General features: G+C 39.6%; 2 protein-coding genes across 3 annotated transcripts in view; one reads left to right on the top strand and one right to left on the bottom strand.

The window, feature by feature from the left end:
* The first annotated feature begins 530 nt into the window (after positions 1–530).
* LOC124644302 (serine protease snake-like) lies at positions 531–9,385 on the top strand. Its single transcript, XM_047183598.1, has 10 exons — positions 531–625; positions 1,303–1,370; positions 1,514–1,575; positions 1,905–2,068; positions 3,505–3,617; positions 5,512–5,664; positions 6,230–6,356; positions 7,178–7,309; positions 8,505–8,596; positions 9,092–9,385. The coding sequence occupies exons 1-10, from the start codon at positions 590–592 to the stop codon at positions 9,165–9,167; spliced, it is 1,023 nt and encodes a 340-aa protein (XP_047039554.1). The 5' UTR covers positions 531–589; the 3' UTR covers positions 9,168–9,385.
* Positions 9,386–10,403: 1,018 nt separating this feature from the next.
* LOC124644294 (gastrula zinc finger protein XlCGF57.1-like) overlaps positions 10,404–13,500 on the bottom strand; it is a 43,839-nt gene continuing 40,742 nt past the window's right edge. Inside the window, exon 5 of one of the 2 annotated variants that reach the window (XM_047183581.1) lies at positions 10,404–11,545. In XM_047183581.1, coding sequence (XP_047039537.1) covers positions 10,470–11,545 — 1,076 coding nt within the window. In that variant the 3' untranslated portion in view covers positions 10,404–10,469. Of the gene's footprint in view, positions 11,546–11,770; positions 13,104–13,500 lie in introns of those variants that run through there. The other variant, XM_047183575.1, reaches the window with a different exon arrangement.

Genomic DNA, 13,500 nt, shown 5'->3' on the forward strand with positions numbered 1-13,500 from the left:
AAAAACTATCCTATGTCCTTTCTCAAGTTTCAAACTATGTCTGTACCAAATTTCACACAAATCGGTTCAGTAGTTTAGGCGTAAAGAAAAGACAGACAGACAGACAGACAGACAGACAGACAGACAGACAGACAGAGTTACTTTCGCATTTATAATATTAGTTTGGATGTATAGATTACAAATGACGTACGTTGCCATGAAAACTGAGATGCTAAAATTGCTTACTAGAAGTGGTAAATCAAGTTTATATAAAGATCTTCAACGCTAAGCTTTTTTTTTTAATTCTAAATAAACTTCATTGAACATCTTTGGCTGTCGCTACGGGTAGTCAGTACGCAATAAGTCTGACACCAGCCTTACCCTAGGGTATTAGGTTGCCCGGGTAACTGGGTTGAGGAGGTCAGATAGGCAGTCGCTTCTTGTCAAACACTGTTACTCACCTGCATCCGGTTAGACTGGAAGTCGACCCCAACGTACCTAGTTGGGAAAAGGCTCGGGAAATGACATGTCAATATTGCTTGCAGGTTCGCATTGTTTGGACGGGCGCGGCAAGAATGGGACTTGTGTCAATGCATGCAATTGTCTCTCCATGATAGAGGATGTCAAGAAGAAGCAATATCCTCAGGTTGGTATACTTTGATCACCTGGCTGATTCCGAGTTTTGTAAGTTAACGCGGTCGATAGATAATTATTGATGTCCTCGTAGCCGATAATCGGCTACGGCGGCTGTTCTCATAAAATAAAGAGATCAGCCAACTGCGCAGGACATATTATAGTGCACAAGCATTTGCGCAGACACAGGTGCACTCACTATTTCGGGAGCTACGAATCTGACACGACCGGAGAGAGATCACAAGCAAGACCGACATTTAAATGCTCTCCGATGCACGTAATTATAACTCGGCCACTAAGTGTTGTACGCTAAATCACATGATTAGATTAATTTTGCCGGATAATAAAAAAAACATGAAAACGTTTTGGCTCGAAACGGCAGCAGCACGTGCAGTCGCCGTCAACTATTGACCAATTTCATGCAGTCGCAGCATTGCAGTTACTTAGCTTTCAAAACGCACCAACCTAAGGCCTCGGCCTCGAATTTTGCGGGCAGCGGGGCGGCAGCGGCGGCGGCGCGGGAGCGGCAGGACCTTACGCGTATAATCAAATGGACCGGCCCTCGAATACAGCGGCGCGGGAGCGAGCAACGAGCGGTGCACTCGGTGACCGCCCGCGCCGCCGCCGCTGCCGCCCCGCTGCCCGCAAAATTCGAGGCCGAGGCCTAAGTGTTAGTTTTTATTTTTACAGATCTGCTCTTTTCAAGGAAACACGCCCATTGTGTGCTGCACTGATTGTGACAAAGTTGAACATATAAAGTGAGTAAGTAACCATATTAGTCATAGGTACCTAAGAAAGATAGTACCTACACTGAAACCTCCCAAAAAAGTGAAGTAATTTTTGAGAAAATCACACATCAAAATACGGGTTTAATTTTTAATTGATTTGTTTTTTTTTTCAGTAAAGCTATTGTAGACAAAACAGGTGCGATACATTTTAGAACTGGCAGGAAGGCTTACGATGGTACGTAGCGTAGACACTATTATATAGTTATATAATGAAATGTTTGAAACTGAGCTATCTTTTTAGGGTTCCGTCACGTACCCAAAGGGTGTAATGGAAACCAATTAGGTATTAAGGCGACTTAAATACAAAATATGCCTTTATTTGAAAATTCTTTCACTGTTGTGAAGCTACATCATCCAAGGTGAACATATGCTATATTTTATCCGGGTACGAGAAGAAGACATTGACGAGAGTGAAACTAGGGGAAAAATGTAATAAAAACATTTGACTTAGGTAAACAATATTTTCCTATATTCCTACATTCACTTAATTTTGTTCACCCACAGTATGTCTAGAACACCTCGCCAACTTGCCGTTCGAAGGCTGCCCCACCTCGGGGCTGGTGAAGCTCTGGCACGAAGAGGAACAGTGCTACAAGTACTCGCACAAGTATGGCGTGTATGCCGCTCATGTCGGCCAGGACGCGAGGAGAGGGCAGTTCCCTCATATGGTAAGTCTGACACCAGTCTAACCAAAGGGTTTTGGGTTGCCCGGGTAACTGGGTTGAGGAGGTCAGATAGGCAGTCGCTCTTTGTAAAACACTAGTACTCAGGCGCGTCCGGTTAGACTGGAAGCTGATCCCAACATAGGCTCTGGTACCGACCAAATGGTGACGGTATAACGGTGGAACTTCGTACTTTAACTGCCTCGTTGATCTAGCTGTCACAAGCGCGGCTGCTGTGCACTTTGTCTCGGGTCATCGGAGAGCATGTAATATCGGTCCTGTTTGTACGTTTTCTCCGGTGGTGTCGGATTGTTGTCCCATCGGGTTATGAAAGTGAAGGAATAGTGAATGCACCTGTGTTTTCGCAAATGCTTGTGCACAGTGCCGGCTTTAACTTTACTAGCGCCCTGGGCGAGATTTCTACGGCGCCCCCAACTGCAATTCAAACCCATACGAAAAATAGAGACATATGCAGTTACTGATTGCGCGAGCGCGAATTTTTTTTTATAGTTAACAAGTCGAAGCAAAAATTACCTAAAATGTAGCCCAATCGTACATAAGTTATTGCTGGTTGGTGAATGCAAAAACACGGAAACACAGGTTCTGATTGCGCGAGCGAAGCGAGCGCGAAATTTTTTCTTATATTTTAGAACACAAAACAAAAATGACTTAAAATGTAGCTCAAACGTAGATAACTCTTTGTTGGTGTTGGCGGTTCGTTTCTTATTAATAAAAGGACTTAAAAACGACGCTACCTTTTTGCTAGGGTAGACAAAAAAATGTTGAAAAATAAAAACAACTATAAAGTGAAGCAAGCTTTTTTGAGATTTGGATCACTAAAAGCCCTTAACATATATAATAAAAGGCGACTGTGAAGTGAAGAAGCCGCGAGCGAAGGGAGCGCGAATTTTTTTGAGTATTGGGACATTAAATTAAAAGTAGCTATATGGGAAAAAAAATGTAAGCGTAAAGCAAAGAACCGCGAGCGAAGCGAGCGCGAAAATTTTTGAGTTTTGGGACATAAAAGTAGTGTATCTAACGCGCCCGGCATTGTATGACAATACATTAATTTAATTGAAATTTCTTGGTCCAGGAGCGTACCGCGGCGCCCCTGAGCCCGCGGCGCCAGGGTTATTCGCACACCCTGCACCATAGGTTAAGGCGGCCCTGATGCTATCCATACATTTGGATACAGTTCTTGTAAGCTGCGATCTTTGATGAAATTTAAAACAAAAATAGGAGTAAAATTCTAATCAAGGATTGCGGCGCCCCTTATGTCCGGCGCCCTGGGCCGTCGCCCAACCGCGCCCTACCCTAAAGCCGCTACTGCTTGTGCACTATAATATGTCTTGCGCAGCTGGCTGATCTCCTTATATCAGAACATTCTCTACTATTGTGTACATATTTTCACTTCTCAACTTTGTAAGTTTCACACATTCCAGGCATTGCTCGGCTATGGCGGCGCAATGGACACAGCTGACTGGTTGTGTGGAGGCTCCCTCATCAGTGACAAGTTCGTGCTGACAGCTGGTCACTGTATCTCCAGTGCCGTACTGTAAGTATGCTTTGAACATTCAAAGTCATTCAGGCCCCCAATTCTGCTAAGTTAATAATGTCTTTTGTCAAAATCGAATAGAGATTGAATCGCAATAGCAGTTGTACCTAACCTAAGCGGGCATTCTGCTACTGATATAAGACAAATCGTATTCCAACGACATTCGATTGGTTTGCGATTGGTCTGCCATTTTGGTGATTTTGGTCTATACGATAGTTTGCTCTACTAATTCATTATTTAATTACAGAAAAGGATAAAAACGTTTATTTCAAAGAAAAAATAGCGGAATGCCACCTACGCTTCAATCGTAATTGAGTCGTGATTGGATCACAGTCGGGTGTGAATAGTAAAATTAGCACTTAACAACACAACACAATTAATTAGCACAGCACTTAAGTAAAATTAGCAGAATCGTGCCCCAGGGTGCGTGTACACGGTGCATGTAGCTGGAGCGAGTTAACATGCGCAAGTGACAAGAGCACGCAGGTGGGTATTTTGCTTTGGTACATGCGCGAGTCGCTGGACCCGCACGTTTTTAAAATGCATGTATCCTGCGCATGTGCCTTAACATGCGCAAGCTACTTGCACCGTGTAGACCTTTAATCAAACTTGGCTGCAAAACAGCACTTTTTGAACGTCAAAAGTTTACAAAAGACTGCCCCCAAAACGCCCGCCATTCACCACTTTCGATGTGTTTTTGCTGGGAAGAAGAATTTGAGCAGTAGATGACGATTGGTAGGGAACTTCATTATAAGAAATGGTTTTTGATATTCTAAGATAATATTGAATATGAGAAATGATCTTTTCATTCACGGTTCTAAATATACTTTAAAGTTATTTCTGATGTCATTATTCAAATTCAACAGGGCCCCGATTCTCCTAATTTTACTTAAGCGTCATACGATTCACGTTCGACTCGATTCGACTGAGGTCCAATCCCGACTCGATTACGATTGAAGCGTATGTGGCATTCCGCTATTTTTTCTTTGAAATAAACATTTTTATCCTTTTCTGTCATTCAACAATGAATCATTTTGTCTGCAAATGATTTACGATTGCAAAATGATTGTACAGCAAACTACCGTATAGACCAAAATCACCAAAATAGCAGACCAATCGCACACCAATCAAATGTCAATCGAATACGATTGGTCTTTTATTAATAGCAGAATGCCCGATATGGTTAAAACTGCTATTGCGATCATATTCGATTCGATTTCTATTCGATTTTGACAATATTAACTTAGGAGAATCGGGCCCCTGTTGAAATGTAACCCGATAAACTTTTATAAAAATGTCAAATATTAATAAGTCAAGTATAATATAATAGGTAGGTAGGTATCGGATTAAACTTGAATTATAAATATTTGTTTAGAAAATATTTTTAAACGTTTCTCTCTGCCATTATATTTACAGATGAAAACACAAGTGTCATCACCACATAGTATCTATAAAACAAAGTTGCTTTTTCTATCTATATGTTTTTATTTCTTCAAATCAAGCATTTTCTAATATTACTTTACTAACAGTTTTACAAAATGATCTTATTATAGGGAAACTAAGTATCAAAATATTCATCCGCATCGCTGTCAGCTGGGATCGTGCCCAAAAGGCTGGCTGCATTGCCACGCTGGATGGCAATGCATATCCTTTGACCGAAGTATAGTTCAGCCCTTTGGTCACGAGTGGACTCCACTAATCGCTTTTCTAATAAATAGAGTGATTAAAGAGGAAGGTTTATATTTATAATAAGTTATTATTATTAATAACATACCTACATTAAATAGTGGGGAAATACTGTTATCCCGTGCGAAGACGAAGCGGGCTGCAAGTGTCAAATAAATTACCTAAAATCGAAAAAATCTCCTATATTATATTCTACCTTCTTCTTCAGAGGCAAAGTCCGTTACGTGGCTATGGGTATCCTGAAACGCACCGACCCGACAGAGCGCTGGCACCGGTACCATGTCTCTAGGATAGTACCACATCCGGAGTACCACGCGCCCTCCAAGTACCATGATATAGCCCTGCTTGAAACGAGTACCAGGTTGGTACAAATTATAAACTGTTATTGATTTTAGTACCTACTGTATCTACTTTCTAAGTATATCTTGGACACCAATGTCTGATAAAAAGGTGAAAGAAAACATCTTGAGGAAAGCTGGACTATAAAGTTTGAAATCAGCAACCCGCATTGAGCAAGCGTGGTGATTAACGCTCAATCCTTCTCCGTGTGAGAGGAGGCCGCAGCCCAGCAGTGGGATGTTAAAAAAGAAGGATGTAACGATTGATTTCAGGTTATTTTTTATTATTATTTGTGAAAGTAACTCTGACTGTTGCTGTTTGACTAAAAAACTACTGAACCGATAAGGACAGGTACACAAATAGTTAAAGCCTAAGAAATTACGTTTTACGAAAGTACCTCAAGACCGGGTAGCCCCTTCCGCCTCGTTGTTAGTCACTCCATATGGTACACTGGTGCTCAGCTGCATCCTGATTACACTGGAAGCCGTCCCCAACATAGTTGGGAAAAAGCTCGACAGATACCTACCTAGTGAAGAATGTGGACTTTCCTAGAACTGAAACTAAAATCAGATTTGCCTCCTTTCCAGGGTGACATTTAACCTGCACGTGTTTCCAGCGTGCTTGAACATAGACGATCAGTTCTTGGGCGTGGTGACGGCCACAGGCTGGGGCGCGTTAGGACATCATATGCAACTGGCTGACACGTTGCAGGCTGTGAGTACATGATGGTTTATATGCTGACTTTCAGCCAGGAAATGTCATATCCATGATTCTTCTTTTATGTTCCCTATGTTATCTATCTGTACTTTTTGAGTATTACTCCAATGTATTCTCGAAAAGTGCTGGAGTGGAGACCACGGACTAGCAAGCGCAGCGTAGGACGTCCATCAACGAGGTGGACAGATGACCTTATAAAGGTCGCCGGAAGACGCTGGATGCAGGTCGCCTCCAACAGGTATCTGTGGAGATCTAAGAGGGAGGCCTATGTTCAGCAGTGGACGTCCTATGGCTGAGATGATGATGATGATTCCCTTATGTAGGTACTACCCCTATGTGCACCCCTATGTAGGTCGATATGGTATAAGAACTCACTTATGTTTCACTATACGATCCCTTATGTATCCCGGTGAAGGGCGGGCGTTTTGGGGGCTATCTTTTGTTTAATTTGACCTTCAAAAAGTGCTGATTTTCAGCCTACTTTGAATAAATGACTTTTTATCTTCCCCAAAGAGTTACGTACTACCTGCATATCTTCTCTTTAATGTACTACCCCTTTATACTTATGGCTCTCCTGTTTTCGTTCAATCAAATGTTGCATCTGCAAAATAGATTATCTTTTTCTTTGAAACTCCTTCCCACAAATCAGTCTCTTAGCTAATACGCTGAGTTGCACCATTTAACTATAACAACGATAACCAAACAACAGCCAGCCGTATACTTGCCGCGCATTGCTCACATCGGCGGTTTGGCACCTTCAAACGGTTCCCCTATAGTTAAATGGTGCAACTCACAGTAAACTCATTCTTCTTGTTCAGGTATCCTTACAATCGTACTACGAGGAAGCGTGTGCAGTTCACTACCCGCCTCACAGACACCTGGTGCGAGGGTTCAACGGCACCATACAGATGTGTTACGGAGATGAAGTGGGGGGGAAGGATACTTGCGAGGTGAGTATTTTTGGGAATTCATCAAATGGCCCCCCTAGACTTGCTGATTAAAATCCACCTTTGTTCCTTTTTGTTAATCCAGTGCATGTATATTACTACGATTTCAGAAAAGAGTTTTCAATTGGGTAATTTTTTGTTTTTGTAACTCCACTATTTAAGGTCCAAGTTCATTATCAACATAAACGTTAGTTTTCTTAAAAGAAGAGTAGTTTTAAGAAGAACTTTATGACCTTCTATTTTTTCGTTCAATTTTCAAAGTTAAAAACGATGGTTTTTCTTAAGAGCAGTTTTCTAAAGAAAAAACTTTTTTACAAAAAAATTAAACCGACTTCCAAAAACACTAAAAAGCAAAAAAAAACTAATTTTAGGTGCATCGGCCTAGTAGTCGGTGTCTTATGGATGTTACTAAGTTAATTTTGCCACCGCCTTCTAGGCCGATGCACCTAAAATTAGTTTTTTTTTGCTTTTTAGTGTTTTTGGAAGTCGGTTTAATTTTTTTGTAAAAAAGTTTTTTATTTACAGCTTTTCAGTGATACGAATAGTTGTCCCTATCCATATGAGTGGAAAGTTCTCATCAATATATAAGCCCAAATACGAGGTCTTTTACATATTCAGTGTCGAGTTTCCTCGACCTTCTCTGGTCTCCATCATCAGGTCAGGTCCAAACCTTCACTTTTGCAAAGGTCTCGTCAATACAAATAATATAAGCCCAAACACGAGGTAGTTTACATATTCAGTTGTCGAGTTCCCTCGACCCTCTCTGGTCTCCATCATCAGGTCAGCTCCAAACCTTCACTGTTGTATAGTATTTTTAGGCATACACCTGAGTGTCAAGTTTTTACCCTATGTATGCCTACAACTTTCGAAGGTTGCCCTCGATTTCTCATTGTTTCCATCATCAGATCCTAACCTGATGACTATGGGACCAACTGGCAGCTATTCCGCGTCGAACAAAAGAATCACGTAAATCGGTCTATAAACCTCGGAGTAATCGATGTACATAAAGAGAAAAAAAAAAAAAACATACCGGCCGAATTGATAACCTCCTCCTTTTTGGGAAGTCGGTTAAAAAACGGACGTGAATGTCGATTATGTTGCCGAACCTTGGCATATACCTAGTTAAACTTTATTATTACTTTTATTCGTCATCATATATATTTTATCAACAGTATACATACATACTACATTTCCCCAGGGTGACAGCGGCGGTCCCCTGCAAGCAAAGCCGGTGCTGTCCACGTGTCTACACACTGTGATAGGAGTCACCTCGTATGGCAGGAACTGCGGGTACCTATTCATATTATTTATTTGCATTCCACAATGTAGAGTTGTAATATGGCTTAGAGCTAGGTACAATTGTGGACCCTGGGGCGCGATTCTGCTATTTTACTTAAGTGACATGCCATTCACATCCGACTGAGATCCTATCACGACTCGGAAAATGTAAAGGGTGTGTCCTATGCATTCTATGGCGAATTGTAAAAAAAAATACCTAATCCATTCATTAACCACAGGTGTAAAGCAGAGATAAAGTTAATAGTATCGAATGTTTTGATCAGTTGACAGCTGTCAGTTTTCAAGGGAGAATTTAGTTGTTTGTTATGACTGGCTTTTATATGGTGGTGTGAATTTTCGTACATTTTTACTCTATTTACTTTGTTTGAAAAATTCTTTGTGTTAATCGACATAACATATTACCTAACCAGTATATTAACGCATTTCATTTAATGTGATTGTGAACGACACACCCGATATAAAAATCTAACAATTTGTCCATTACAGGTACGCCGGCCAGCCCGGGGTATACACCCGGGTCAAGTTCTACGTGCCCTGGATTGAGAGCGTCGTGTGGCCTTGACTGTCATGGCTGCCACGAAGGGTCTTGTCAACAGGGGCCCGATTCTCCTAATTTAACTTAAGCGACATACGATTCACGTTCGACTCGGTGCGACTGAGATCCAATCCAGACTCCATTACGATTGAAGCGTATGTGGCATTCCGCTATTATTTCTTTTAAATAAACGTTTTTATCCTTTTCTGTCATTCAATAATGAATAATTTTGTCTGCAAATGATTTACGATTGCAAAATGATTGTACAGCAAACTACCATGTAGACCAAAACAGCAGACCAATCGCAAACCAATCGAATGTCATTGGGAATACGATTGGTCTTATATTAGTAGGTAGCAGAATGCCCGATAAGGTTAAAACTGCTATTCCGATCATATTGCGATTCAATTTCTATTCGATTTTGACATTATTAACTTAGGAGAATCCGGCCCCAGTTCTCGTAATTTGCCTGGCTCCGAAGTTGGTTGCTAGGTATTTAATGAAAGATTAATAAAGCTATGTAAATAAATACAATGATAACATTTAAATTACCTTTATTTGTTGTTAAAAGGTACACCTCTGCACCTTAAGTCAAATATACACCAAACACACATGGCGTCTATTTTCTACCTTTTTTTTTGTTTTTTCGTCGTCAAAAATCATCAAATGACCCCTCCCGCTGTGGGTTACGCGCGGTGAGGGAGTGTCAGACTCTTACTGACTAAAACCGTCGTGTTCCGTCGTAGGCCTTTTATGTTTTATTCAAATACCAAACAGATGATTTATTTGACTTGTTCTGTATAAATTCTGGTTCTTCCAACCTAATAGATAGGCATGTGTTGCTGGGGAGTTTGTTGCGCCACTTCTTCTTCCCAGCAAAATCGAAAACACACAGGAAGTGGTGAAAGGCGGGCGTTTTGGGGGCTGTCATTTGTTTTTGACGTTCGAAAAGTGCTGATTTAACAGCCTAATTTGAATAAACGTTTTCGGGTTTGAGTTTGAAGAAATATAGTGACTATGAACACTACAGATTTCGTCAAATGTCTTTACAGCTCTGAAGTCAGCCATTTTATAGCTCGCGTATACGCAATAGTTTTTCATGTGACTCATACATTTTGACAGTTGCACATTGGTAGATTTAACTTTGTAACTTCTGAAATGTGTGCGATCCTATGTGAAAATATCGGACTGTTGAAAAGTCGGATGTAAATAAATTGTAATTTTCAAACGATCAAGGATATGTAAATAAATTAATTACAAACATATTTTTTGTTGCTTTATTTCACAATAAGATCTTTAAGTTTTTTTTAAGATTATAAGATACTAATATTACCCAATTTGACCAAAAGGTGGATGCCACTGTTTTACTTGATTTTCATAATCATTTTGATCCTGAATATTTGCTTCGTGCTTCACAACTGGTTGGTGACACCTTCTCATATGTTTAGTCAACGTCTTTTTATGCATAAAAGCATTTTTGCAAATCGGACATTCAAAACTCCTCTCTCCCGTATGCCCTCGAATGTGCTGTTTCAATGCCGACTCTATTCCAAAGCATTTAGAGCAAATTTCACATTTGAACTTCTCTGTATGTATTCTCGTCCAATGTTCGGTAGACGCCCGTCGCGTAGTGAAATTACGTTTGCAAATATGGCAGGGGAACATTTTAGTTATGCCATGAACTTTTCTTAAATGCACCATTTTTGTGTAATGCTCTCTAAAAGTTTCCGAACATTTCGGGCATTTTTTATATTGAATCCGATTTTTTCCTTTATGCACGATATCCGTGTGATATCTTAGTTGACCATACTTTAAGAAGGTTTTATCACAATGCTTGCAACTAAAGAGGCTGGTTAAATGGCATTCTTTATGCTTATTTAGAAGATGCTGGTTCAAAAATCCTGCTCCACAGGTTTCGCAAACAACCTTGCCTATATGGCAATTCATGTGTGAATTTAATAAAGTAAAATTGAGAAATTCTGCATCACAAATGTGACATTTGAACATATTATTTACAAGCTCCATGCTATATTCCGTCATTCCGTTGCTGGCTGAATAGAAGCGGGTCCCGTGCTTAGTTTCAAGATGGCCTCTTAACGTATTCAGATTTAAAAACTTTTGCTCGCATAACCGACATTTTAGCACAGAAATATCTACCTGTATACTTTTTTTACCTTTAATAACATACTTTTCGAAAATTTCTTCTTTATCTCCAATTTTATGAGTAGTTGTGTGTTCTAGTAGAGTCGTTATTTCTGAATGATACTCTGAGCAGAAGAAACATCTGAACCGTGACCCCATGAATATGAAAGGTCTGACAGTCGTCAGTTGGATGAATGTTGCTGCGTTTTTCCTTTCTCGAACTGTCAGTTGCCAAATACTTGTTTCAGGTATCGAGGTGTTGCCTGTAAAATGAGAAATATATTTTAAGGATTTGATTTCTTAGCTATCTATAGGAAATACAGGTTTTAGGAAGGTAGTAATAAAGGTAGTAATAAGTTAACTTATCTAAGGATTTGTTCAAACACTTACCATCGCATCAATGCTGATATAAAAAATGTTCCTTTCTTATACACAGAGACAGAGCTACATCAAAGTTAATTTATATCAAGGAATTAAAACAAGTACAATTTATTTTCAATATTTTTATAAATAAAAAAAACCATGTTCTACAGGAGATCCTTACTTAAGTATAAAGCTTATTCATTAAAGTAGAGCATTCTAAACATACGGTCTGCAATCGTAATTTAGCCAATTGGCGCTCAACTGGGACTGCTTGTCCCATTTGGGCGCCAAAACAAAAATACATTACGTAAAGTACACACATAAACAATTAAGTTATGAGTTAATGTACAGAATAATCGAAATAAGCTCTCGGGTGCCATTCTTTAACATGTCTATTAAAGTCATTTCTATTAGGAAACCCATTACCACACTCAGAACAATTAAATTTTATAAACTGGTCACCCTGAACGTGCGTTCTCATATGCTGTTTCAAACTCTTTTGATGTCTATATGCTTTTTGACACAGAGAACACACGAAGTTCCTCTCTCCAGTGTGAGAGACCATATGCTTTTTTAATGTCGAAATACAACTAAAGCCTTTTTTGCACACTTGACACTGAGTTTTCTGCGAATGAAACTTATTTGTGTGCATTGTCAAACCTCTGCGGCTTGGAAACACAGTATGACAAATCTCACATTCGAACGAAAACGTAATACCATGGGCTTCTTTCAAATGCTTTAACTTTTTGAAATGTTCCACGAATCTTTCTGGACAGTGTGCACATCTTAACATGCGCATTTTCGTCGTCCCTTCATGAGCCTTTTCTATATGAAACTTTAAATTAGAATTCGTTGTATAGACTTTGTTACACTTATTGCAAGGGTAGCCCCCAGGGAGGTGAATTTCTTTGTGCTGCATTAAGCGTTGATGAGTCATGAAACCAGCACCACAGGTTTCACAAACAGCATTGCTAAAATGTACATTCATATGTCTATTTAGGAGTATAAAAGTTTGGAAGACTTTATTGCAAATATGACAATTAAACTGCCCGTTTTTCGAAGTCAAATCATAAGCTACTATACCATTCCCCGATACCGTAAACATCTTATTATGTTCTGAACTCAAATGTCTTCTAGTTTCATCCAAATCTTTGAGTTTTGTGTCGCAAATTCTGCATTTTAGTCCTGAAATATCAACTTTGACTGTTCGTTTGCCTTTTGGCAGATAGTCTTTGAGTATCACAGAACTTTCTGGGGTTTCGTGTGTAACTGTATGTTGTAAGACAGTTTTTATTTCTGAGTACTGTTCTCCGCAGTAGAAACATTTGAAATAATATCTGCAGTACAGGAAAGGGATGGCTGTGGAGCTTTCTAGAAGTATGGAGGCGTTATGTCGTTCGGATAGCGTCAGTTCCCATATACTGGTTAGGGCTCCTTGTCGTTTCTTGATTTCAGTGCCTGGGGAGATAAAATGTTTAGGTTTTAATGTTTTTTTCGACCAGTTTCAGTATGCATGTTACAAAATATGCTTGTTTGGTACCTTGGTGGTGAGACCACTTACGATAATGTAATTATTTTATGCGATCAGGTTTTTGTTTTTCCAATTGTTTTATGTAGTAGTTAGGATCAAGGTAGATAAAAAAATTGTAACAAAAATATAGGTATCTTAGTAATAAAATACTGTTTATTGAGATTCTCACACACATTGCTTAATTAGATATGCAGGTCTATTATGAATAGTTCATTCCAAACTCGATGGCGGTTCACAACTAAATTTTGAGCACAAATACATATTTTTTGGAGAATTTATTTGAGTATAAGATCATCACTATGGAATGACAATTTAAATTAGATG

The sequence above is a fragment of the Helicoverpa zea genome, chromosome 29 (assembly GCF_022581195.2).
Source record: "Helicoverpa zea isolate HzStark_Cry1AcR chromosome 29, ilHelZeax1.1, whole genome shotgun sequence".
In the NCBI taxonomy this organism is placed as follows: domain Eukaryota; kingdom Metazoa; phylum Arthropoda; class Insecta; order Lepidoptera; family Noctuidae; genus Helicoverpa; species Helicoverpa zea.

Coding starts and splice junctions, on each gene's coding strand:
- LOC124644302 (XM_047183598.1), top strand. CDS start 590: ATGATAGAGGATGTCAAGAAGAAGCAATATCCTCAG. Junction 1,576..1,904: donor TGGCAGGAAGGCTTACGATG/GTACGTAGCGTA, acceptor GTTCACCCACAG/TATGTCTAGAACACCTCGCC. Junction 8,597..9,091: donor TCGTATGGCAGGAACTGCGG/GTACCTATTCAT, acceptor TGTCCATTACAG/GTACGCCGGCCAGCCCGGGG.